Below are 25,428 nucleotides of genomic sequence, written 5' to 3'. Positions count from 1 at the left end.
TTAAGTGTGTCCAGGATGGATTCCTGTCATAGTATGTTGATAGGCCGACTAGGGGGAATGCCATACTAGATCTAGTAATAGGTAATGAACCGGGTCAGCTCACAGATCTCTCAGTGGGTGAGCATCTGGGGGACAGTGACCACCGCTCCCTGGCCTTTAGCATTATCATGGCAAAGGATAGAATCAGAGAGGACAGGAAAAGTTTTAATTGGGGAAGGTAAAATTATGAGGCTATAAGGCTAGAACTTGTGGGTGTGAATTGGGATGATGTTTTTGCAGGGAAATGTACTATGGACATGTGGTCGATGTTTAGGGATCTCTTGCAGGATGCTAGGGATAAATTTGTCCCGGTGAGGAAGATAAAGAATGGTAGGGTGAAGGAACCATGGGTGACAAGTGAGGTGGAGAACCTAGTCAGGTGGAAGAAGGCAGCATACATGAGGTTTAGGAAGCAAGGATCAGAGGGGTCTATTGAGGAATATAGGGTAGCAAGAAAGGAGCTTAAGAAGGGGCTGAGGAGGGCAAGAAGGGGGCATGAGAGGGCCTTGGCGGGTAGGGAAAAGAAAAACCCCAAGGCATTCTTCAATTATGCGAAGAACAAAAAGATGACAGGAGTGAAGGTAGGACCGATTAGAGATAAAGGTATTCACCAATGAGAGAGAACTTGATGATGGTGAGGACAATATGAGTGAATTTGATGTTCTGGAGCATGTTGATATTAGGGGAGAGGAGGTGTTCGAGTAGTTAAAATACATTAGGATGGATAAGTCCCCGGGGCCTGACGGAATATTCCCCAGGTTGCTCCACGAGGCGAGGGAAGAGATTGCTGAGCCTCTGGCTAAGATCTTTATGTACTCGTTGTCCATGGGAATGGTACCAGAGGATTGGAGGGAGGTGAACGTTTGTCCCCTTGTTCAAAAAAGGTAATAGGGATAGTTTAGGTAATTATAGACCAGTGAGCCTTACGTCTGTGGTGGGAAAGATGTTGGAAAATATTCTTAGAGATAGGATCTATGGACATTTAGAGAATCATGGTCTGATCAGGAACAGTCAGCATGGTTTTGTGAAGGGCAGATCATGTCTAACAAGCCTGATAGAGTTCTTTGAGGAGGTGACCAGGCATATAGATGAGGGTAGTGCAGTGGATGTGATCTACATGGATTTTAGTAAGGCATTTGACACAATTCCACATGGTAGGCTTAATCAGAACGTCAGGAGGCATTGGATCCAGGGAAGTTTAGCCAGGAGGATTCAGAATTGGTTTGCCTATAGAAAGCCAAGGGTTGTTGTGGAGGAGCAAAGATCCCTGAAAGTTGCTTCACAGGTGGATAGAGTAGTTAAGAAAGCTTATGGGGTGTTAGCTTTCATAAGTCGAGGGATAGAGTTTAAGAGTCGCGGAGTAATGATGCAGCTCTATAAAACTCTGTTTAGGCCACATTTGGAGTACTCTGTCTAGTTCTGGTCACCTCACTATAGGAAGGATGTGGAAGCATTGGAAAGGGTACAGAGGAGATTTACCAGCATGCTGCCTGGTTTAGAGAGTATGCATTATGATCAGAGATTAAGGGAGCTAGGGCTTTACTCTCTGGAGAGAAGGAGGGGGAGAGGAGACATGATAGAGGTATACAAGGTATTAAGAGGAATAGATAGAGTGGATAGCCAGCGCCTCTTCCCCAGGGCACCATTGCTCAATACAAGAGGACATGGCTTTAAGGTAAGGGGTGGGAAGTTCAAGGGGGATATTAGAGGAAGGTCTTTTACTCAGAGAGTGGTTCTGCGTGGAATGCACTGTCTGAGTCAGAGGTGGAAGCAGATACACTAGTGAAACTTAGGAGACTACTAGACAGGTATATGGAGGAATTTAAGGTGAGGGGTCATATGGGAGGCAGGGTTTAAGAGTCGGCAAAACATTGTGGGCCGAAGGGCCTGCACTGCGCTGTACTATTCTATATTCTATATCATAATTTTTTGTCATCTTTGATTGTTTCCAAAATTCCATCAATCCTCAGAGCTGTTGCTTTTCTTTGCAACTTTTAATTTAAGCCTGTTCATTCAGTTGCAGTGTACAGTATATTGGTAGAGAATTATGAAATCATTATTTTTTTCATTTCTTATCTGTCACTCATTTCTTTACATCCACTTTAACAAATTTGATCTATGTGTGTCTTAAGTTTAATACTATGGCTTCAGACCTAAATTTGCACTTCCAAATTGAATGCAAAACTGTCAAACAAGTTGCCTTCTCAGATGGAGATAAAAAATGACTTTTGAAAAGAGAGCAGGAGATCTCAATCCAATGCTCCAGCTAATTTATCTCAGTAATATTACCCAAAGGATAAATATTGGTGGCCAAAAATTCACCACCATCTGTGGGAGCTTGCTATACTTTCTTTCTAACACATATTGTGCAGTGCAAATGTGCTATGGTGATTGTCAATGCAATCAAACAATAACGGACACTGAACTAAGGAATGTTATCTTTAGATAAGTGGAGAATGGCTTAGTCAACAAAGTACATTTTATAGATCATGTAACAAGAGGCAAAGTCATAGTCATACTTTATTGATCCTGGGGGAAATTGTTTTTCGTTACAATTGCACCATAAATAATAAATAGTAATAAAACCATAAATAGTTAAATAGTAATATGTAAATTTTGCCAGGAAATAAGTCCAGTACCAGCCTGTTGGCTCAGGGTGTCTGACCCTCCAAGGGAGGAGTTATAAAGTTTGATGGTCACAGGCAGGAATGACTTCTTATGACGCTCTGTGCTGCATCTCGGTGGAATGAGTCTCTGGCTAAATGTACTCCTGTGCCCAACCAATACATTATGTAGTGGATGGGAGACATTGTCCAAGATGGCATGCAACTTGGACAGCATCCTCTTTTCAGACACCACCGTGAGAGAGTCCAGTTCCATCCCCACAACATCACTGGCCTTACGAATGAGTTTGTTGATTCTGTTGGTGTCTGCTACCCTCAGCCTGCTGCCCGAGCACACAACAGCAAACATGATGAATGAAATGAATAGGGAGAATGGTAAATGTAAAAATAGATATTTATATAGATATTGCCTGACTTTTGTCTCCTTTTTATTGCCTTATATGTCCTTCAATGTTCCATAGTAGCCATAAATCAGTAGGATAGAAGAGGTAAATTCCAGTCTCCAAGATACTGTCCAATGTACAGTCTATTCATCCACATGAACCAGCAGCTATCCATGTGCTCGCTACACATGGGCTCATGCCCCAGCAAATGTTAAGCGATGGAGTGGTGATGGAGAAATTCCGACCTGTGTAAGGGTGCTCATCAGTAACTTCGTGTTCAGGGGCTATTTTATGTGAATAGTTCCCTGGTCAGAAGAGTCTGAGGAGGAATAGGGAGAGTGCATGGGTGAGGGTCATGAGTGGATGGATAGATGGCTCCATGGATAATATTAAGTTGTGGGTTCTGAAGCCATATTTCCACTTGTCCTGGGCCCAGAGAAATCCAATCCTTACCACCTTTAACTCCAAAATGAGTATGCTCACTACTTAGCCTTAATGTGCACAGCACAGCCCAGCACTCATGCAACACACTGCTACACTGAGCTTACAGGTGTGCCTCAACAGCTGGTTGAGGGCCAGGGACTGCACTTTGGAAGGAAAGGTTTGGAGAGACAATACCAATCAAGTGATATATTTTTGAAGGTGGTGCAGGAGCAAGGATTTGAGGATAATTAAGAATCAGCTACATTGAGAGACTGGACAACCTTTTGCTTCCTTAAGAACAGAGAGAGTTGAGAGGTAATGGTTATGTTTAGAATCATAAGGTGTTTGATGGTGGAGAAAAAGGGAAGCTGAAGTCAGGATCAGGAGGGTTGGTAATTAGAAGATGAACGTTTCAGGTAAGTGACAAAAAATTCAGGAAACAAACGGACAGAAACCTTTCTCACATTGAGTTGCTGTGTTCTGGAATGCTGTCTGGAACTGTGGAACTGGACTGAAGTGGCTTTCCAAAGTCAAGCAGATAAGTACAGTACTGTGCAAGAGACTTAAGCATATATGTAGCTAGGGTGCCTAAGACATTTGCTCAGTACTGTATTTGTCAACATGGAGCAGGGAGCAGGTTTGTAAATCTGGTGGGAGCAAAGGATGTCAGGAACGGCGAGGGTGGAGTACTGCGGGAGGAGTGTGGGACAGATGGCACAGAAGGAATGCCAGAGCAGGGGGCTGGCACAGGTGCAGATACGCCTAGTGCTAAGATACCAGGCAAGGACGTTTGATTCCAAACAATTGGTTTATTGATTATTACAGAATGTCTCTCTGGTTTTTCCTGCTCTTTCTCCTGTCCCTTCCCCTTTTCCCAACCGTGATTCCCTTCTCCCTGCCCCCTTCCCACTCTAAGTGCACTACTGAGAACCATATCAGAATCAGGTTTATCATCACTCACACGTGTCATGTTTTGTGGAAGCAGTACAGTGCAATGCATAAAATGACTACAGCACTGTGCAAAAGTCTTAAGCATCCTAGCTATGGATAGGCACTGAAGACTTTGCACAGTACGGTACTTCAAAATCTGCAAAAGAGCAGGCGCTAAAAGGAGAGGTTGGACAAGATTGTCTTATTTTCTCTGGAGTAGCAGAGGCTGAGGGGAGATGGGATAGAACTTTATAAAATTATAACAGGCATAGATAGAGTAGACAGCAAGCACCTTTCTGGTCAGGTTTCTATTATAGAGGGCATGTATTTAAAGTGAGGAGAATGTTCAAAGGAGATTTTTTACACAGCGGGATGAGTACCTGGGATACAATGCCAGTGGTGGTAGTAGAGGCAGATACAACAGAGATTTAAGAGGATCTTAGATAAGGATATGAATATTCAGAGAATGTGGAGATGGGGACCATGTGCAGGCAGAAGGGATTAGTATAATTAAGCTTCATTAGCTTAATTAGTTTGACACAACATCACGGGCCAAAAGGCCTGTTTCTGCACTCTGCTGTTCTATATTCTGTGTAAAATTGTAAATTTGTAGGGCTGGAGGTAAAGAGGCAGGAGAATTGGACCAACTGTGTAGTTCAGCTAAAAGACTGGCTCCTAGTTGCATTGTGCAATGATATTTTGTGGGACAAGAGTTTAATGTTTAATGTGTAATGGAGGATGAGTCAAAGTAGTGAGCATCTTTTGCAGGTGCGGACTGAAGATTGCTTTGTTTGGGTGTCGAACATATAAGGAGAGCCCTTGTCATATATCTCTGACCTTAATTCCTATGCAACGGGGCTGTGGATTCGAATGGATGTGCTCCTGATCTCGATCTACACATCATTTGAATTATTACAGTACTCCAGTAGCCTAGACTGGAGAGAGAAGTTTTCTGGGTTGGACTCCTGATCTTGATCCTATTATGTGGAGATCCCTTTCAGAGATTCTGTGCAAAATGAATAGCAGATGGGCAGTGAGATCACATGTAGCAGTGAAGCTCCCCATGGCTGAATAGCCACATGCTCTGTGTATATGGAGAAACACTAGCATCTGACGAGCTGTGTCCTTTGAAGCTCATAAGGGAGGTGAGAAAATTGAAAAAAAAGATATAGAGAATGAAGTGAGCCATGAGCTGACACTGGAGGCTTTGACTGAAATATTATTTCAGTGCAGAGGCAGAGCTAAATTGGTTGTGACACGGACACTGGGGAACCGTGTAGTTACCTGGATGTGTGAGATAATGGTGTAGCTTCCTCTGTTTATTCTTAGCACCTTGGGGTAATCAGTTTGGGCTGTGTCTCTCAGGTTACATGTTAAGTCATTGTCTGATACATTTCTGGAACAAATTCTCCACAGATCAATTCTTGTTTAGTTTAGTATTTTTCCACAAAGATTTCTTATTTACGTGATACAGGGAAGGGAAGAGATTAAGCTCCAGTGCAAACTGTAGCAGATTCAGCACTCTTCCAGTCACTATGTCCACGATTAAAAATAGATATTACAGTAGCTCAGGCAAGCACCAATGATAACTGCCAAAGAGACTGGGTGCAATATAGAGAGGGGTTAATCCCATCGCCGGCGGCTAGGTGAGGTGCAAGAATAAGCAGACACCAGTTATAAACAGCTCATCCGTGAGGCAAAATACGCAGGGATCCTGGTTTCTCACAGCACAATTATTATCGTCACTGAGCAATGAGATTTGCTTCCCCCAGTCATGTGGGCAAAAACTAGATCAGTTAGAACTTAACTCTTATTTGTTAAGGTTAAAAGAATTTGCTTTAGTGAAGGAGAAGCAGAAAATAGTGGGAACTCTCAGCAGGTCAGGAGGCACTTGTGGGAAGAGAAGGAGGGCTAATGATCATCCACAGCTGGTTTCAAACTGAAACACTTCCCACAGGTGCAGCCTGACTTGCTGAGTATTTCCACCATTTTCTGATTTTGTTTTTGCAAACCTGTTTCTGTGCTATACTGTTCTATGTTTATGACCCATTAACAGAGGAGGGTCATTAAACAATAATTAGAGAGATTTCTTTTTCCGTCTTGCAAGATCATGGGATTCAGGTACAATATCGGGGACTATGAGTCACTTCCCCTGTTGTTTATTCTGCTGCCATGACTGAAGGGACAAAATGGTCCCTAAAACAGCCGTAAGATGTGATTCTTTGGGTAAGATTATGGCATGTCATTGTTTTACAATCAACATCAAAGCCCTACAAAATCTGGAAATAGCAGCAGAAAATGCTGCAAATACTCAGCAGGTCAGTCAGCATCCGTTGAGAGAGAAGTGTTGACTCTCTTTCTCCTTCCAGAGATGCTGCAGCTCTTTACTGTGTCAGGCGATGCGACATCTCTCCACCACTAAACAAACTCGCAGGTGCTGGCGTGGGGTGGCTTTGACCTGATTAATTTGGTAGATGTCTGTGGCCAAGGTGTCTGCTGGATGGCCTGTCCAGTTATTTTTTCTTGTACTCTTATTGTAGCAGTCTGGTTTCAGAATGTTGTAGGGTTACAGATCCTGGTTGGACTCCTTGCTGGGTATTTCACCGTATAACCCTCTTTCTCTAACCCCTCTCATCTAACTCCCTTGCTGTTGCTTGCCATAATACTTCCCATGATGCACTGTGAACTAACATCCCCACTTGATTGGATGACTCATCTGTTGCTCAAGTATTGTTTTGTTTTCTATCACAGTGCACAATAAACAAAATGATCAAAGAAAACAGAGCTCCTATTTAATACCTCCATGATATATTTCCTGTCCTTTCAGGAGCCCTGTTCAGGAAATCACTGTTTGATTCTTAGATAAGGCTGGGAAGTTAGCAAAGTTTGGGAAGTAGTTCAGAAAACTAGATACCTGAAAATTCAATCACATCTTAAGCAATTTGCAATTGAAAATTGATATTTAAATGAATGAAGCATGTTAATAAGAAATCATCAGCTCTTTTATGTTAGTCAGAATATTCTTCTAGGTGCTTAGGCATACAAGTTTTTAATATTTACTATCCAGGGAGCGCGAAGCGCAGAATCAAATATTGCTGTGATGATTGTATGCTCTAGTATCAATTGTTTGGCCACAATAAAGTAAAGTAAAGTTCTGGTACACTCTGAACAGTTGGCACTGATGGGGTGGGACAACAATATCCAAATTGCAGTACAAACTGCACCTATGTTGAATGGTGTTGGTCAGTTATACTGCAAGGCTTGCAGTCATTCCTTGCCTCTCAAGGCAGGGCTCGGTTGGTTGGCCACTTTCCTGACTGACCCTGTGATGGGTGGAGGCTGCAGTGATATTTGGGGGATTGCGGTGGCATCAACATTCTTCTTTGAGCAATCAAGGGCATGAGAAGGGAAAGGGAAGGGAGATCAGGAATATTGGCAATTATAGTGTGTGGGAGGGATAGCACCAATGTTGGGCAGCATTGAAAGTTTTACTCTAATATCTTGCATTTCTGTTGTGGATGCTCACTTGCCCATCTCGCTGGCCATCCTTCGATTCAGTTTAACCACTCAGCATTCCCTTTTCAATCCCCAAGTAGCCCGCCCCCCCACCCCCCGCCACCACATGACTATTATTCAGATTTGCCCTCTGACCTCTTGTCCCCAGCTGATCTCTCAGTCTATAGACGACCTCCGTTCTGTCCCCAAGCAATGCCCCTGGGAGTCTGGCTTCCCTCTTCCGTGAATGTTAGTGTATTCCCAGTTCTGATTCCTGGCACTGGCTGAACATGAGTGTACCTGACCCCCAGAGGGTGAATGCCAGAGGGTCACTGTTCCCTCCCAGAGACTGCGGTCACTGTTTTGAGGCCACCAGGCTCTCGTGTCAGATCTGAAATACCCAGTGTAAAAAAAAGGCAATTGTATCAGTTTTATTTTTCATACGAGTCATGGTTTTACAACAAATTCGCACCACTGTACTCTGCACCCTGTCTCTACAGGGACAGTAAAGAATGGTACAAACTGCACACACAGCACAGTGTCAAAAAGTAGCTCTAAGTGCTAGCTGATGGAGCTCATGAGTTTATTTTTCTTTTGTACAGACAGCCTGTGGAGCTGGAGTGAATGACAAATGCCTTGTATCGATTGTCCTGTGTAGTAGGTCTGAACTGATAGAGAGTAATTAATGACTCTATTTGTTTCTGTACCGAGGAGAGCAATTGAGTTTGATACAGCAACAACTGGTGCCAGTGTGAAAGGCCCCTCGGGAGCCATATGGGAAAAGCCTGCACTGAGACAGCAACATAGCTCTGTGGCCATATTCCTGAAGTGCTATCTATATAGTAACTGATATGATTTGACACAGAAAAGAAAGCACAAATGTGCTTGTTGATGACAAAGAAGATTTGTTCAATAGGCAGGTAAAGAGCAGTGATGTAACCACGAAGAGGAGAAATGAGTATATTCTTCAATAGCTGGCACACAATACCTCCAATAATCTCCTCACAAGATGGATCTGATAACCTTACAAGCACAGATTGCTGTAAACAATTTAAATAATTTATTTTCCCATTAAATCCTTGGCTCAATTTAATAATTATGTTTTCACTGTGTGTGATTAGGGAGTAAAGTCTGTGGAACTTTCAAATCAGATGACACTAGAGTTTGCTCATACAAATTTGTTGTTGTTGAGTGCCATTGGGTCGTTGTCAACTCATGGCAACCCTATGGATGGATAGTGTAGTTGTCCACTACAATATGCAGAAGTAGACTGCCAGGCATTGCTTCCATGCAGATACTGCTGCTGCCCAGGTTGGGACCTTGGCAGATTCGAACTCAGGACCTTCCACCTCAAAGTCCATTGCTGATGCCACTATACCACCGGCCCATGTCTAGGTAGCTGGATATCTGAAGGAGCATTTTCAAGCAAACTTTGGCACAGATCCAGATAAGGAAACAGTTGAGTAGGGCAGGGGTCCCCAACCCCGAGAAAGACTACAATGACCATGAAGCCTTGCGCGGGCACCAGTGCGCATGCGTGTACGTGCTGATTTTTTTTCTACAAATCGTTTTTGGCGATTCTGTTCGGGGGATGGGTGTTAATCACGACCGGAATATAGGTGATAAGTGGCTAATACACTCAATTTCGTTTCTAAAAGGGGTTATCTAACGAATTTAATATTAAACACACAGCACATATTTTCCTCGCATGAATATAGTGATAAGTCAATTATCAGGGTAGGACAGGAGAGCTTGAAGTACGTGTTGAACGAACTTCCAGTAGAAGTGGTAGAGGCAGGTTCGATATTATCATTTAAAGAAAAATTGGATAGCTATATGGACAGGAAAGGAATGGAGGGTTATGGGCTGAGTGCAGGTCGGTGGGACTAGGTGAGAGTAGCGTTCGGCACGGACTAGAAGGGGCGAGATCAATTGTTTCCGTGCTGTAATTGTTATATGGTTATATAAGTCACTTATAAGTCAATAGCATCATAACATTTTAAGTAACATTTGGATATTAAACACACAGCGCATATTTTCCCCGTATGAGCATATAAAATCATTGCAACACACCAATATCACTGAATCAGTGGGAGCCCTGGGCTTGTTTCCCTGCAATAAGATGGTCCCATTGAGGGGTGATGGGAAACAATGATATTCAAAAGGGGTTCCCTATGTCCAGTCTATTCCGCAATTTAGTTTTCGTTGCATTCATTGCAGAGATATGTTGGGAATGGAAGCAACGTTTTCAGTGCTTTCGTGGCTATCTCAGGATATTTAGCCTTGACTTTGATCCAGAATGCCGGCAGAGATGTTCTGTCAAACATACTTTTCAGCCCGCTGTCATTTCCAAGCTCGAGGATTTAAATTCTTTCCCGCGCTGACATGGATGACGCGTGGGTAATGACCTTGCACGCATTCAAGCTCCACAGTGTGTGACAGGGAATGAGGAAAGGTGTCGCTGACTCATATCGCCAAATCATATCGTTTCCTCACAGCCCGGTAGCACATGCTTTGCGGCCTGGTACCGGTCCGCAGCCTGGTGGTTGGGGATCGCTGGAGTAGGGAACTTAAAAGGACATGCAAAATGTTGGAGGAACTCAGCAAGTTAGACATCATCTATGGAGGAGAACAAACAGTTAACATTTCAGGCTGAGACCCTCCATCAGGAAAAAAATGCTTCTGTTTCTTGTGTTCTTATTTTTTAAATAGGTTTTAGGAATCATCTAAATGAAATGAAAGAGAAGAGATAAAGGAGGTGCTCAGGAAGTGTACTTGGCCTTGGGGATCTGCCAGTGTTGGAAAGATTAGTTGAGGAATAATCAAGAGATGCTGGGAAGCAGATTAGAGAGAGGTAGGGCATGGTCATTGACAAGCCTGAAAATGGAAGCATTGTTTAACAGTTTAACTGTAGATAAACAAGTCCAGGAGTAGTGGCGAAGTTGGGCCATGAGCAGCACAGTTTCACAAGGTGTTAGTTTACAGCGAGAGGCGGGGTCATTGGTAGCAGGCCAGGCAAGTATCCATTGGAGTAGGCAAGAAGCAATAGCACACGGCTTCCTCCAACATCCTGAAACACGAAGGCTCAGTATGAGCCTTACAGAAGGCCTCAGAGGGACAGAGCCTATTCCTCAGATAATAGATGGTGTGATAACAAGAACCTGCGTGCAGTGGGCATGATATTGATTATTAACATTGACTGTTTTCAATTCCAGCGAGCGACTCATTCCCAACGATCCATGAATCTATATACAGATGACTCTGGCTCATCAATTTGAGTCCAGACCAGTAACTCATAGAATCACAGAATGGTTAAAACATGGAAGGAAGCCATCTGACACATTGAATCACACCTGCTCCTTCTAAGAGAATTCCAGTTAATCACAATCCTGTTGCCTTTCATCCACTTATCTATCTTCCTTCGGGAAGCATTTGAGCTCAGCGGTATTTGTATTCTATACCCAAGTGATTCAGACCTCTTGATTGCAGTCCAGCCTATAATTCAGTCGAGGTATCCATTATCCATTATCTTAGCCCCCTGTATAAGCCCTTGGTTCAATTCCACTCTGTATTTCAGCCCACATACTGGGAAACTTGATTAGAACATCTAATGCCTTATTTCTCTATCTGCTTTCATCACTAATGTTACTGCATAGATATTTCCTAACCTTGGTCATGGCATCAGTATTTACATGTCACTCCAATTGTGTGGGCTTTCTGATATTTACCATGCACAAACAGAAAGATGCAAGAGTCTGGTTCCAGATAAATGCAGTAGCTTGCTTTAAGGTGATGATATTTTCTTTCCTGGAGTTGGTATAAGCTCATCTCCTGGCCAGCGAAGGAAAGGTCAAGACTTGAAATGGAACAGCAATAACACCCTGAAATAGTACTATCAGTGAAACATGATTGATCAATTGAATTCCATAGCTGTGAAAAATGTGGGATTAAGTAGAGTATTATACGCACAATGAGTTGAAGCATGATGTTCATTTCAAGTTCATTTCTGGAGCCTTTGCCACAAGATCAGGCAATCAATAGGGCCTTGCATATCATATATCACCCAGTGCTGGAAAGAGAACATAATCTACAGCAAATTTAGAATGACAGATTTGTTGGTATCCGAAGCCCCAGACTAAACTGAGAGTGCCACAGCCTGCACTGAGAGAGATGGCTGACAGTTGGAAGAGATTTAAGAGACTGCTTGTGATCGAGGGAAGGAAAGATATTATGCATTAGAATAAGATGCAATGGGGAAGGGATCAGGTGAACAGTGCAAAATTAAATGCAGCTTTGCATCTGTGTCTCAGCCGCGGAACAGAATCTTCAAAAAAATTCAAAATTGAGAATTAAAATGTAAAGAGTTTTGACTGTAAAATATACCTCACACTATTCATATAATAGGCAATGTTACATTAAGCCTCTGTGCAATCTTCACAGAGTTTTACACATTTATCAAGAGAATAGGGGCAATTCAATAATGGTGTGTTTGTGGAGCCAGCTCAGACTTATTAAGAAAGGTTGGTTAGAGAATCCAGAGACTTTATGATGTAGCCATATTGCCGACTTGTGCTCCGCTCCAGCTCGACACTGGTTCATGTCTATAGCCATGGGGGCTACCTGTATCTAGGGAAGAGAAGAAGACGGCATACATTTCAATTGGTTGCCAGGGCAATCTGACTTTTGATCAGCATTTTCACTTCCAGTGTTGTATTAGTTTTGATCTCCATTTATAAATGGTATATTGAGACACCATCATTGATACAAACTAAAAAGTTCAGTGATGAAACTGGAACTTAATATTGATTGGGGCAATTTTCTCTATTGCTTCATCTAGAAAGATAAGGCAGAGGATGTCTTCATAGATAGTGGCAACAGCAATATCTTGCATTTATATACAGATACTTAATTGATAAAACTGTCAGTTCCCAGGCATTAAGCAATCGGGAAGACTCTAGCTGCCAAATTTCCTCATCTAGAATTGAATCCTGTTTAAAGATTGTGAGTCTTGGTGTATCCAGCATATTACTCAATCTAACCAATGTTCTGGGTTACTCACTCTAGCCAATATCTTCTGAATTCAGTTTTAATTTTTGCTTTAGTAAATTCCTAAACACCTATTAATTGAAAATGCAAAGAAAATACTGTTCATAATTCAGACAAAGTAAAACATAAAATGCAGTTTGTGTCCTCTTCCTCTTAGATACCCAGGATAACTCTGGTCCAAACGGGGATTCTCAGGGAACAGCAGAGAGTGTAAGGAAGCAACTGCGAAGTGAAGCCTTTGCCCAGCAGCAGTTGGAGGCCCTGGAACGGGTCTTTGAACGCCAGCACTACTCAGACGTCTTCAACTCAGGAGAGCACATTAAATCAGAGCAGGTGAGGCTCCTTTTCTTCAGGAGGTGTTTGGAGGGAGGAAAACAAAGAGGAAGGGTCACACTTCCATGAGCAAAAAGTTAGTTATTTTTACCAGCTCTTACCGGAACACTGAGCTAAAACGTTGGAGATTCAAATCTGATCTAGGAACTTGGGATAACACACTAGTGCAGTTTGCAGGGAGTGCTGTACTGTCAGATACACTATTTTTCAGGTGAGATATTAAATAGAAGTCCTTTCATTTGATCACTGACAGTTCCATAACAATGACTGAAAGAAGAGCAGAAGAGTTACCCTTAAACAACATGAATAAAAAAATATCTGGGGGAATGTAGAGAAATTGGATGCTATGTTTCCTGCCTTACAGCAGCAGCCATACTTTCTGCTCTAGGCTATTGTAAGGCTGTGAATGGGATCATAAAGTGCCGGAGTCCTATTTTACTTTTGCATTGTTGCAAATAAAGGCCTAAATATTATAATCATGAGAAGACCTGCAGATGCTGGAAATCCAAAGCAACACATACAAAATGCTGGAGGGCTAGACAGCATCTATGGAAAAGAGTAAATAGTTGACATTTCGGGCTGGCACCCTTCATCAAGACTGGTAAGGAAGGACTTCTCCCCTTCCTTTCTAGTCCCGATGAAGGATCTCAGCCCAAAATGTTGACTGTTTACTCTTTTCCATAGATGCTGCCAGTCCTGCTGAGTTCCTCCAGCATTTTGTGTGTGTTACCCTAAATATTATAATGTATTATTTTGCTATTCATATCTTTTACACAAACTGAATCCTTCAGTGTTTCACTGTTGTGTACACATACCCATTTGTGTGATATCTTGTACATGGATTCTCGGAAGGCTTTTTTGTTCTTTGCGTTAGACTGAAATCAAAGAAAATTGACTGAGTGTTTTGATATTATGTTAGCAAACCAGAGACTGTATAATTTGAATATAACCACAGTAAATGGCATTTATTTACCAAAGTTCAGTTGCTTACTGCACCAGCTAATTCACGAATCAGCATCTGAAAATGAACATTTGGATTCAACCCCAACATTCCACTGATGCCCACAGGATAAGAGCCGACAATTCCGACCTAGTCTGACCAACAAATGACCAAATTATATGTGTGTCTTAACGTTCTCAAGGCAGAAAGAAACCACAGAAAAGTTGGCTTTGCTGTGTTGCCCAAATCTCAAAATCAGATGAAAACATCTATATCAGCAATTGCAATGCTGTAGATCGATTGCCTGAGCCCCTTGCTGTGTTGCAGTTATCAATGCCATCCTAATGATCCGTTTTTCAGTGGCTGAAGCATTTAATATACTGCAACTACCTCACCTCCTTAGGTATCTATTACCCTATATTTAGTATTCTGTAATCCATGCATTTTCCTTAATATGACAACATGAACATGCTAGTAACTATATGACATCTTTTGTACAAGCACTCTGATCCTCTTGGTGCAATAGTTTAGTACACACAGATCCTGCTATTTCATAATACAATCCCAGCTTATATGTAACATAACCAAACAGGTAAAGGTAACAACCCACCCAATGGTTAGCCTCCCCTGGTGACACATTGATCAGTATGTCAATGGAAAATTCCTTGGTGGTCTGCTTGAACATAGCTGTTAAACTGTTTACATAAACAGGTTGGCAACTAATTTGAAAAACATTCTGCGGAGAGTGTAACCATTTTTTAGAAGCCATCCTCAATAAGACTACTGAAGTATTGGTATGATTCTAATGAGTCTGCACAGTAGCTTAAAATTATGAAATAACAGATGGATTATTATGTACACTTCTAACATAAAACCTCAGTATAATGCACAAATAGTTTACAACCAAAGGGTTTAAACCAGATAAACTTATTGTAAAAGAGTGTTAAGACGATTTTCAGTGAGATAACTTAATGGTTAGTCTGAGAATTTGTAGAGAGAGTTTACATACAATAAGACTGCTGTATTTTATCTGATGGCACAGGTAATGAGAAAATGTTTATTGAGGTGATAGTTTACAAGAGATATCTTACAACAAGAAAGTTTACAGTGACTGAAAGTATTAATGATTACATTTATTACAATACACTTCATAAAGAGTCTGTGATGAGAAAGTTTATGGTGGTTACAAGATTTTATAAAGAAATAAGTTGCTGTGGTAGATATTCTACACTAAATCTAAATATAGTTCAAAAGAGTTTACATGGCTAGAAAGCATTTTGTGACTCTTTAAGGGATTTATAAAATAAAAGGCATTTCTGATTTTTTTCTCTATCCAACCTATATCCTCTCTTTGTTCTTTTATATCACTACCTATCTAACCTTCTTTCATTTCATTTTTATATTGATTTTCTTTCTGGAAGGTTTAAGTAGCTGTTAGGATTTATAATCACAGTTATTTGCACCCCAGGTATGAACAAATTAACAGTGAGTTTACAATGGTTTTACTGTCAGAGATTTTGTTGTGGGGGTATTAGATTTTGGATTTTTTTAGTCATTTACTGGATATGGACATCACTATCAAAGCCACCATTTATAGTCCACTCCTAATTACCTTTCCATCAAAAGACTTGCAAAGCCATTTCAGATGCCATTCAAGCAAGTAGTGCTTTGCTGTGGCTCTGGTGTTGCGTGTAAGCCGGTCCAGTCAAGGATGGCAAATTTTCTTCCCTAAAGGGCATTAGTGAACCAGATGGTTGTTTCATGGTCACCTTTGATAATAGCTTTTTATTCCAAAGTTTTATTTAATTAATTAAATTTAACTTTCAGTGTCTGGATCATTAGTCCAGGCCTCTGGATAACTGGCTCAGTTAGCTAACCACAATGCTTCTGTGCCTCCAAGTATAGTGAGTAGTGAAAGTGAGAGAGTTGAGTTGTAAGTGAAAGATTTTACAATGAGAGAGTTAATAAAGAAGAAAGGTTCGAACATGGGGAATGCATGCAAGAGCAGGCCAGAAGACCAGCCGAGCCTGTTCTGTTATTCTCTCAGATTAAATATGATCCTGCACATCAACTCCACTTCTGATAATCCCCATGCCCCTTGACTTCCTCGTTATCCAAAAGCCTATCGATCTTTGCATAGAATAAACTCAATGTGAGCATTCAAAATCCTCTAGAGTAGAAAATTCCAAAGATTTACAAACACTGAATAAAAAAATGATGTAAATCAATGAAATAGCAGAGAGTTGGGACTGAGGGTCAAGTCAGTGAGAGCATTTCTAGTGAGATAGTGATATTACAGTGAGAATTTGAAAATCTAGTTTCAAGGAGTATTTCTTGAATGTCTTTAGAATACAAAGTTAAATTTTTGGTTTGAGGTTCTGAAAAAGGTCTCTATGAACCATTACTTCCATTCATAAAATCTTCCCTTGATTTTGTCATTTCCCATAGCGTCTTCTCTCCCTTGGACTCAACCATTGACAAGCCCACCTCCAAATATTTCCTAGTATGTCTTACCGTCCACACCAACCTAAACGTTATCCTTCATCCTTCTATATTTAGCTTTGGGAAGAAAGCTCTTTGTTTAAGTTGCTTCCAAATGGCTAGTTTTTTGCCCTCCTTTAGTTCATAATGCAGTTATAAACTTGCTCAACTCCACAGCTGTTGTTGCCATGTGTGCTCTAGTCTTTTATGCTCTTTCTGAATTTTGTTAATGCACATCTAATTTAACCAGCCATCTCCAGCTTTTACTAATCCATACCTAGCTCATTAAACCTCACTATATTCCCTCACAACACCTCTTCTGGAGTGTACAGGGAATTTCAATTTTGTTTCTTCTGCCATTCATCATTAGAAATCCCTCTGCCCACCTCCCACCAGTCTACACCCTCACACCTAATGGAAGGCGAGAATGCTCATGGCAACTGAATTAATTTTGAAAGAGCTTTTAATGAGTTTTAATTAGAGTTTATTGTGATAGAATTTATAGGAAGAGAGCTTATATTGATTGAGCTTATATTGAGTTTATAATGATCAAATTTATAATGAGTATATAGATTGATTGAGTTTACAATGAGGTTTTGTGGTGAGAGATTATATAGTGTGAACATTTGAGAATGGATTCAGACAGAAAGGTAATAGTGATAGGGTTTGCAGTGAGAGTTTACAATAAAGGATTTTATAATGAAGGAATTTATAGTGAAAGGCTATAGGGAGTTTAAAACAAGTATGTTTATAGTAATTTAATTTATAACATGAAATATATTGTGAGTTTATAATGAGAGAATTTATAACGAGAAATTTATTGTGCTTGACTTTACCGAGAAAGTTTGCAATGGGAGAATTTGTCATATGGTGGAGTATGTGCACAGGGATTTTTTGTTTTTTTTAAGCTTTGCTGAAGCCATAGATTGCCTGCTTGAGTACAGTTTCAACTGTGATATGAAACTTTAGGTACCTAGAGCCTTAGCTAGGATCTAGGCTGAATATTAGACGTGCATCTGGAATACTGGGAAAGAAATAAGGAAAAGGGACCGAGTCAAAATTTCTCCTTCTGACTGTACTGGCCCTGAGTCTGATATAATAGACCCTGTTCAGAGAAAGGCAGGATGGCCCACAATTTAAACAATAGGCATTATTCATGATTCTATTTTATATTATGTACATATGCATAATATATGGTACAATAACATTATAAAGTTTAACTAATGAATGTTGTGATGAGGATCAACTAAAGGTTTGGAAGAGTAGAACTACACTGTAGACATTTTGACCTTCTGAGACATTGTCCAGTTGGTACATATATGCAGATCAGGTTTACATCTTGAATGAATGAATCGTATTTCAAAATAAGGAATGGCAACTGCAGCTCACCAGAGAATCTGTCAGATCTGCAGCTTGCCTTGCTGGTTTGAAGTAGGTGTCTTGACAATACACACCCCCTTTGAAGTGAAGCCCTACACAGAGACTGTTTATCTTAATGGAAAAGAAATTACAGTTAAATGTCACTATGAATCTGGAGCATCATAAATGAAGGCTGTGGTTGTATACAACTTTTTATAGCTGCTGCCTTATTACAATGGATAACCTTTATTTACTTTCATTAGACTATTAAACAACAAGAGACTATTAATTTTTCGTCTGAAACTCCATCCAAGCCCATAAAGCAAACTAGTTGCTTAATTGAGTTCATTTTAATTTCCCTCCAATCGCACTGAATTACTCCAGTGATAAATCAGGGGGACAGGCCTCACCCCCAGTAGAAAGCCTAATTTGCAGCTAATTAGAAAACTGATTCCCAGTGAAAGATCAATACCACAACGAATTGGAAATGACTTGCAATCTCCGAGATGGAGACTGAAAGAGCAAGTAAGAGAGAAAGAAAGTAGGCAGAGGGAAGAAAAGGCAAAACAGCCATGTGTCTGGAGTAGGGTGAATAAAACAGATTTAATCTAATATAATATTAATCAGGACACATGGCTTGTTGGTCCTTTTGTTGCTTTTCATCTTTGTAAGGTAGCTTTGAGATCGAGCTGGCAGTTTGAGAAGCTGCTTGATATAGTAGGACGTGTTTTAAAATTCAATGAAGTCTCCACCCCGCACTCCTGTATGCCATGGCTTCTCTTTTCAAAACCGGCTCTGCGCTGGGGAATTGCTATTGTGCATTTGAATGCTATTAAAAAGAGAACAACCCCTGCAGCTGGGCGACAGTTGTAGCACACAATCAGGGGTTAGCAGTTGTTGAATGAGACAAGGTAAGGTCAGCTGAGGCCTGATAAGACATGGACACTTGGGGTATCACTGCACTTGTGGGTCATTACAAATCATGCCAGTAACTGCAAATATTTTTTCCAAACCACCCACCATTTCAAGTTTACTTCCATTTGTTTTTATTTTCCTGTTTCTTCTCTTACTTCATTCATCCCTTTGTTTTCCCATATTATTTTTCCATTCATCGTACATGCAGTGCGTAAGTTTTTATTTATAATTTAATTTCTCTTATTATAATGAAGGTCATTGTAACAGTTTTGTGTGAAAAAAAAACAGAAGATTAGCTTATTATCAACCCATATTGATCATCAAGTTTCTAGGGCTGGAACAACATAGTTAGCTGTCATACCCTGGTATGGTGGTGATTGGGAAAAGATTTCCACATTTTATTAGACCGTAATATCTTGCTAACATAGTACCTCACACCAGCTCCACCCTACTCCCACTCCCACCCATACATCAAGAGATTCAAAGTCCTTATAGCTTATGATTGCAGAAGTCACTCTTTTATTCAAAAAAGGGCAGCAAGAATAAGCCAGTTAACTATAGGCTGGTGAACCTTATGTTAATAGTAATGACATAATGGAAGAAATTTTTGAGGGATAGGATTTCTGTACATTAGGTATTGGGGATATGCTTCATGCTTTTGTGAGTGGAAAATCTTGCCTCACCAGTTTGATTGACTTTTTTTAAGAAAGTAACCAAGTAGTTTAATGAAGGCAGGGGTATAGACCTTCTGTATATGAACTTCAAGAAGGCATTTTACAAGCTCCCATGTGGCAGGTTGGTCCAGAAAGTTAAGGCATTGGGATTCAAGGCAAGCTGGCAATTTGGATCCAACTTGGCTTAGTGATAAGAGGCTGAAGTGATGGTTGAAGTATATTTTGTTGATTGGAAGTTTGTGAATAGCGGTCAGTGATCAGTGCCAGGTCCTTTGGTGTTGGAGATATTTGTATATATAAATAATTTGGAGTGAATGTGGTGGAGTGATTCATGAATGTTGCAAATGACACATAATTAGATAATTAGGAAGATTGTCTAAGTCTACAGCAGGAAATAGAACAAATAGAAAATTAGCTGGAGAGTTGGCGAATAGAAGCAAATCCTAGCAAGTGTAAGGTGATGCATTTTAGGATGTCAAAAAGAGGTAGAACATAAGTAAAATATTGGGCACTCAGGACTATTGATGAACTGAGAGACCATGGGATCCAAGTCCATAGTTCCCTGAAAGTATCAAAAAATTGAGTATGGAGGTAAAGAAGGCATATGACATGTTTGTTTTCACACGCTGTGGCACGGAATGTAGAAATTGGTATGTTATGTTGCATCTATACAAAACAGTGATTCAACCATAGGTGTGTGCTATTCTGGTTGCCACACTCTAGGAGAGATGTGGTTGCTCTGGAGAAAGTTCAAATGAGATTTACTAGGATGTTGCCTGGATGGGAAGACTTTATTTATGTGGAGAAATTGGGTAGGCTGGAGCGAAGGAGGCTGAAGGGTATACAGTATAATACTATGAGAGGCACAGACTGGGTAGGTAATCAACATTTGTTCTCATGGCAGTGTCAGAAACAAAAAAGACATTGGTTTAAGTTGTGAGGTTGGAGATTCAAAATAGATGTTATGGGTGCATTTATTATACAGAAAGTGGCTGATATAAGGAACCTGCTGCAGAGGAGGTGATGGAATCACACACAGTAACTGTGCTTAAAAGACATTTAGCAGGCATGGGATAGAAATACTATCCCCATATGAGCAAGTGGGATTAGTGTGAATAGGAAAAAAAAACCTGGACATCATGAGCTGAAGGGCCCTTCTTGTGCTACGTAGCTTTTACTGACCATGACAACAAGTGTTACTAAGCTCAAGTTCAAAGTAAATTTATTATCCAAATACTATCTTGAGATTCATTTTCTTGCAGGCATTTAAAGAAAAAAAGAAATCCAATAGAAGTTTACAAAAAATGTACACAGAGACTGATAATCAATCAATGTGCTAAAGAAAAATAACTGTACAGATAAAATATAATACTGAGAACATTAGATGTAAATATTCCTTGAAAGTTATGCAGAACGGATGGATTTTGCTGAATAAAGCACAAAGAGTAGGTATGCGGGCACAACAAGTAATTGGGAAAGCTACTGATATGTTAACTGTTAATATGAGGGATATAGAGTGTAAGGTCATAAAAGTTACAGTACACTGGCAAGACTGCATCAGGATTACTGTGCCCTGATTTGGCTTCTTGCTTGGAAGGCCATACAGAGGTGCATTACGTTAAGGTGTGAAGAAAGGTTGAGCAGATTGGTGATGTACTGTACTCATTAGAAATCTGTAGAATAAGAAACAAATATAATTTTGTGCAGGATTGACAGGGTGGATGCTGAGAGGGTGTTTCCTATTTGGAAGTTCGGGACATGGATTCAAAATTAGGGGTCATCCATTTCAGATGGAGCTGAGGTGGAATTTCTTCTTGCAGAGCCATGGCTCTTCAGAATTCTCTTTCTGACAGTTGTGAAGGTAGATTCATTCAATATATTAAAGACAGAGACTGACTGATAATTTAAGTTGCAACATACAGGGAGGAAGATGAATAGTAGTTTTCAGACCAGGATTAGATCCACCATGTCCATATTGAATAGAGGAGCGGGTTTGAGAATTCAATTGGCCTTTGCATCCTTCAGTTTCTTATGTCCTGTTTGTTTGTGTAATGGAGTAAACTAACCACTCTAGGAAGTGATTAATGAGTTATTTATGATAGAATGTCCCCATGGTTGAAGGAGAACTAACAATTACACCCATTAAACTGACTGAGATTTAAATTGAAATCCCACAAGGCAATGTCTAACCACAGGGCCATCTGGTTTCACAACCGATTCACCTGCGATTTTACATTTTCTCATTCTACCTTGTTGTGATGTACAGCAATGCCTTTGGACAAATACTTCAATGGCAAAACACTTCTCTGATCCAGAGGAACATCTTGATCCCTGTTCAAAATCCTGAATAATGTTACTGAAAGCACCACACTAACAAGTGTTGCTTTTATCACAGCTTAATGGCGATCCCAGGAACATGAGCCAAAAATTTAGATGAACATTGCAGTTCGGGAAAGGTCTTTAAGATGGGACAGTAACAAATAAACCAACCTTCAAATCTGATGGGCAAATCTGTTCCTATAGTGCTGCTTGAAGAAGAATGAGGATATTTTGATTCTGGCATCAATTAAATGCAATATCTTACTTTTCAGCTCTGAATTTATTTACACTTTAGTGTCAGTTATCCTTGTGTATGACTCTCAGGTCTCCGTTACCTTCCACATCTCACTCCTAGATCTCAGTTATTCTCTGTAGCTCATTCCCAAGCTTCACTTATTCTCTGTTTCTCTCTTCCAGATCTCAGTTACTCTCTGCATCTCTCTCCTTGGGCTTTGTAATTTATACCTCCCTCCCAATCCTCTATCATGTCTTTCTGATGAAATGTCAGAGAATATTCATTCACTATCAATCTTCTTTGGGGAAAAAAAGTGATACATTTTAATTTTGTGTATGGGCGAGGGGTTTGGGCATGTGAGGGATTGTGAAGTCAGTTGCCTAGAATCCAAAATGAACTCCTGTCAATCTTCGCTTCATTACACCTGCCTTTTTCTGCTATGTTTCTCCCAGGCTAATGAATATTCACTCTCTGCCTTGGCCTCTGGATTAGAAGATGTTAAAAGCAGCCTATCAGCTGCTGCCACTCCCGACCTTGGGACCAACGTTTCAGGACCCCAGAGTTATCCAGTTGTGACAGGTAAGGTGTCAATCTCATCTGCCAGTTAAAAAAAAAATGACATATAGCATGCAGTGTAGATTAAAATATTTATAGACTGTTAATGGGAAATATTTCAAGATGCATCATCGTTATGAAATGTTTCACATTCTTTGGTTCCTTGGCAGAAAAAATGCACAGTTGGCAGTGGGTCAGAAAAACAAATGCTGTTAGATTCTGAAAATATCAGTCAATTTAAAACTCTGATTTTCTTATGGGACGGTCACTTGTCCATCTTTGAGATAGACCTTGATGTTTTGGAATTCCAAAGACCATAGTGCAGATTTTTCATATGTTGGAAAAATACTTGACCAGTTATGTCAGAGTATAATATTTTAAACTTTTTTTCAGTTGCTAATTATCCTGGAGTAGAGGAATGGATCGCTAAGTTGTGGACGGATCAATAGATAACTGGATGAATGCTTTAATAGATTGAAAATTGTTTGCATAGGTGATTAAATGGATTTTGGGAAGTACCATTGGTTGGATAGACAGGTGTCAGTGTGGATGAGCTAGATGAATTCTTGAGCAGAAAACAGGGAAGGAATAAATGAAAGAATACTTGGAAGATCAGTTGGCATATTAATAAGTAGATGGATGGATGAATGCATTGTCAGCTGGAAGCAGCGTAGACTATAATGGTGGATACAATTGAATGGATAAAAAGATCAATAAGACTGGATGGTGAACAAATGGATAAATGGAGTGATAGAAATTCCTCTATCACTTTGGCCAATCATTTCTTATGGTAGTCATAACAAGATCAAATATGAGTGTCACAAGTATAATCTTCGCCATTCTTCTTGACCCGTCTGCATCCGTTACACAGTTGATGAAATCTCCCTCCTCAATACTTCTCCAAGCTTTGCAGCTGAGTGGGACTACACTCACATCCTTTCATTGTCAGCTATCGATCAACTCTGTAACTTCTCTTTCCACAAACCCATACCATTGCCTCTGATAACCTCCAGGGACCTACTCTTGACCTATTATTTCCCATCTGCATTTTGTTTCTTGGCTACTTTACCCAAAAATGCAGATAAGTTCCCTTGTGATTTGACATAGCTACAGGATCTATCTCATTTCATTTCTGTATTTTGTTTAATTTGCAATATAGCTTAACTGATATCCACTGTTAAATTATCTTAATGTAAATAACTGGAAACACATTCCCAGAGCCGTGTTTGACCTCAAGGTGAATTTCAGTCAGTATGTTTATATCATCAGTGATTTCATCTTACAGATCTGTCTCTCAACACTTCTGCTGCTGAAAACCTTATCTGCAGGACTGAGAGCTTCAGATTATTGAAAAGTACTCTTGTTTCACATCTCTTCTTCAATATTCTGTAAAATTAAGATACTCCAAAACTTAGTACTTATTGATTTTTGTCAGCTCACGGTTAAGATAAATCAAATTAAATACAAAAGTTGCATATTTGTATTCAAATTATAATGTGCATCATCTCCTCTCTATTCTTGTATCTCCTCCCGTTTTTCAACCTTCCAAATATAAGGTTTCCTCCTGTTCTGGCCTCTCAGTTCATTTTGAATGTAATTGCCCTACTATTGGCGGGTGTGCCCTTGGCCGTGGAATTCATTACCCCACTTTCCTCCCTTTAGTCTCTCTTAATACATGATTACGCTGCCCGTTTCAATATCTCCTCATGTGGCCAGATGTCAAGTTTAGTTTGCCTCTTACAACACCCAGGTGTTGCAGTTATACTGATTGGGACAGTGAATGGATGGATGATCAATGCCAAAGATGATGACAGATAGGTGAATGAAAGAATAGACAGGTATCCAGGAAGTAGCTAGCTTCTGAATCATGGATTACTGAGTCAGACTCAGAGGTGGGTGGGCTGGTTTTAGTGAGTTAGACTGAGAGGTGGGTGTGCTGGTTTTAGTGAGTTAGACTGAGAGGTGGGTATGCTGGTGTTAGTGAGTTAGACTGAGAGGTGGGTGTGCTGGTTTTAGTGAGTTAGATTGAGAGATGGGTGTGCTGTTTTTAGCGATTTAGACAGAGAGATGGGTGGACTGGTTTTAATGAGTTAGTTTGAAAGGTGGGTGGACTGGTTCCAGTGAGTTAGACTAACAGGTTGGTGAGCTGATTTTAGTGAGTTAGATTGAGAGCTGGGTGAAGTGGTTTTAGTGAGTTAGACTGAGAGGTGGGTGTGCTGGTTTTAGTGAGTAAGAGAGGTGGGTGTGCTGATTTTAATAAGTTAGTTTGAGCGGTGGGTGGACTAGTTTTAGTGAGTTAGAATAACAGGTGGGTGAGCTGGTTATAGTGAGTTAGATTGAGAGGTGGGTGAAGTGGTTTTAGTGAGTTAGACCGAGAGGTGGGTGTGCTGATTTTAGTGAGTTAGATTGCGAGGTGGGTGTGCTAGTTTTAGTGTGTTAGACGGAGAGCTGGTTAAACTGGTTTTAGTGAATTAGACTGACAGGAGGGTGTGCTGGTTTTAGTGACTTAGACTGAGAGATGGGTGGTCTGGTTGTAGTGAGTTAGACTGAGAGGTGGCTGGACTGGTTTTAGTGAGTTAGACTGAGAGGCGGGTGTACTGGTTTTAGTGAGTTAGACTAACTGGTGGGTGTGCTGGTTTTAGTGTGTTAGACTGAGAAATTGGTGGACTGGTTTTAG

The 25,428-nt window shown here is 40.5% G+C and overlaps 1 protein-coding gene across 11 annotated transcripts in view; it reads left to right on the top strand.

Annotated features, from left to right (window-relative positions):
- The window catches only part of LOC140212033 (paired box protein Pax-2-like), a 366,737-nt gene that overhangs the window by 118,360 nt on the left and 222,949 nt on the right, over positions 1-25,428 (top strand). For 7 of the 11 annotated variants that reach the window (XM_072282452.1, XM_072282456.1, XM_072282451.1 and 4 more), the window contains 2 exons: positions 13,077-13,273; positions 22,649-22,775. In XM_072282452.1, coding sequence (XP_072138553.1) covers positions 13,077-13,273; positions 22,649-22,775 — 324 coding nt within the window. The remainder of the gene's footprint in view (positions 1-13,076; positions 13,274-22,648; positions 22,776-25,428) is intronic. The other 4 variants (XM_072282453.1, XM_072282459.1, XM_072282458.1 and 1 more) reach the window with 1 other exon arrangement.

This window comes from Mobula birostris, chromosome 18 (assembly GCF_030028105.1).
Source record: "Mobula birostris isolate sMobBir1 chromosome 18, sMobBir1.hap1, whole genome shotgun sequence".
NCBI lineage: Eukaryota > Metazoa > Chordata > Chondrichthyes > Myliobatiformes > Myliobatidae > Mobula > Mobula birostris.
Note: the sequence above shows the minus strand (reverse complement) of the source record. Positions and strands in the feature narration are given on the sequence as shown.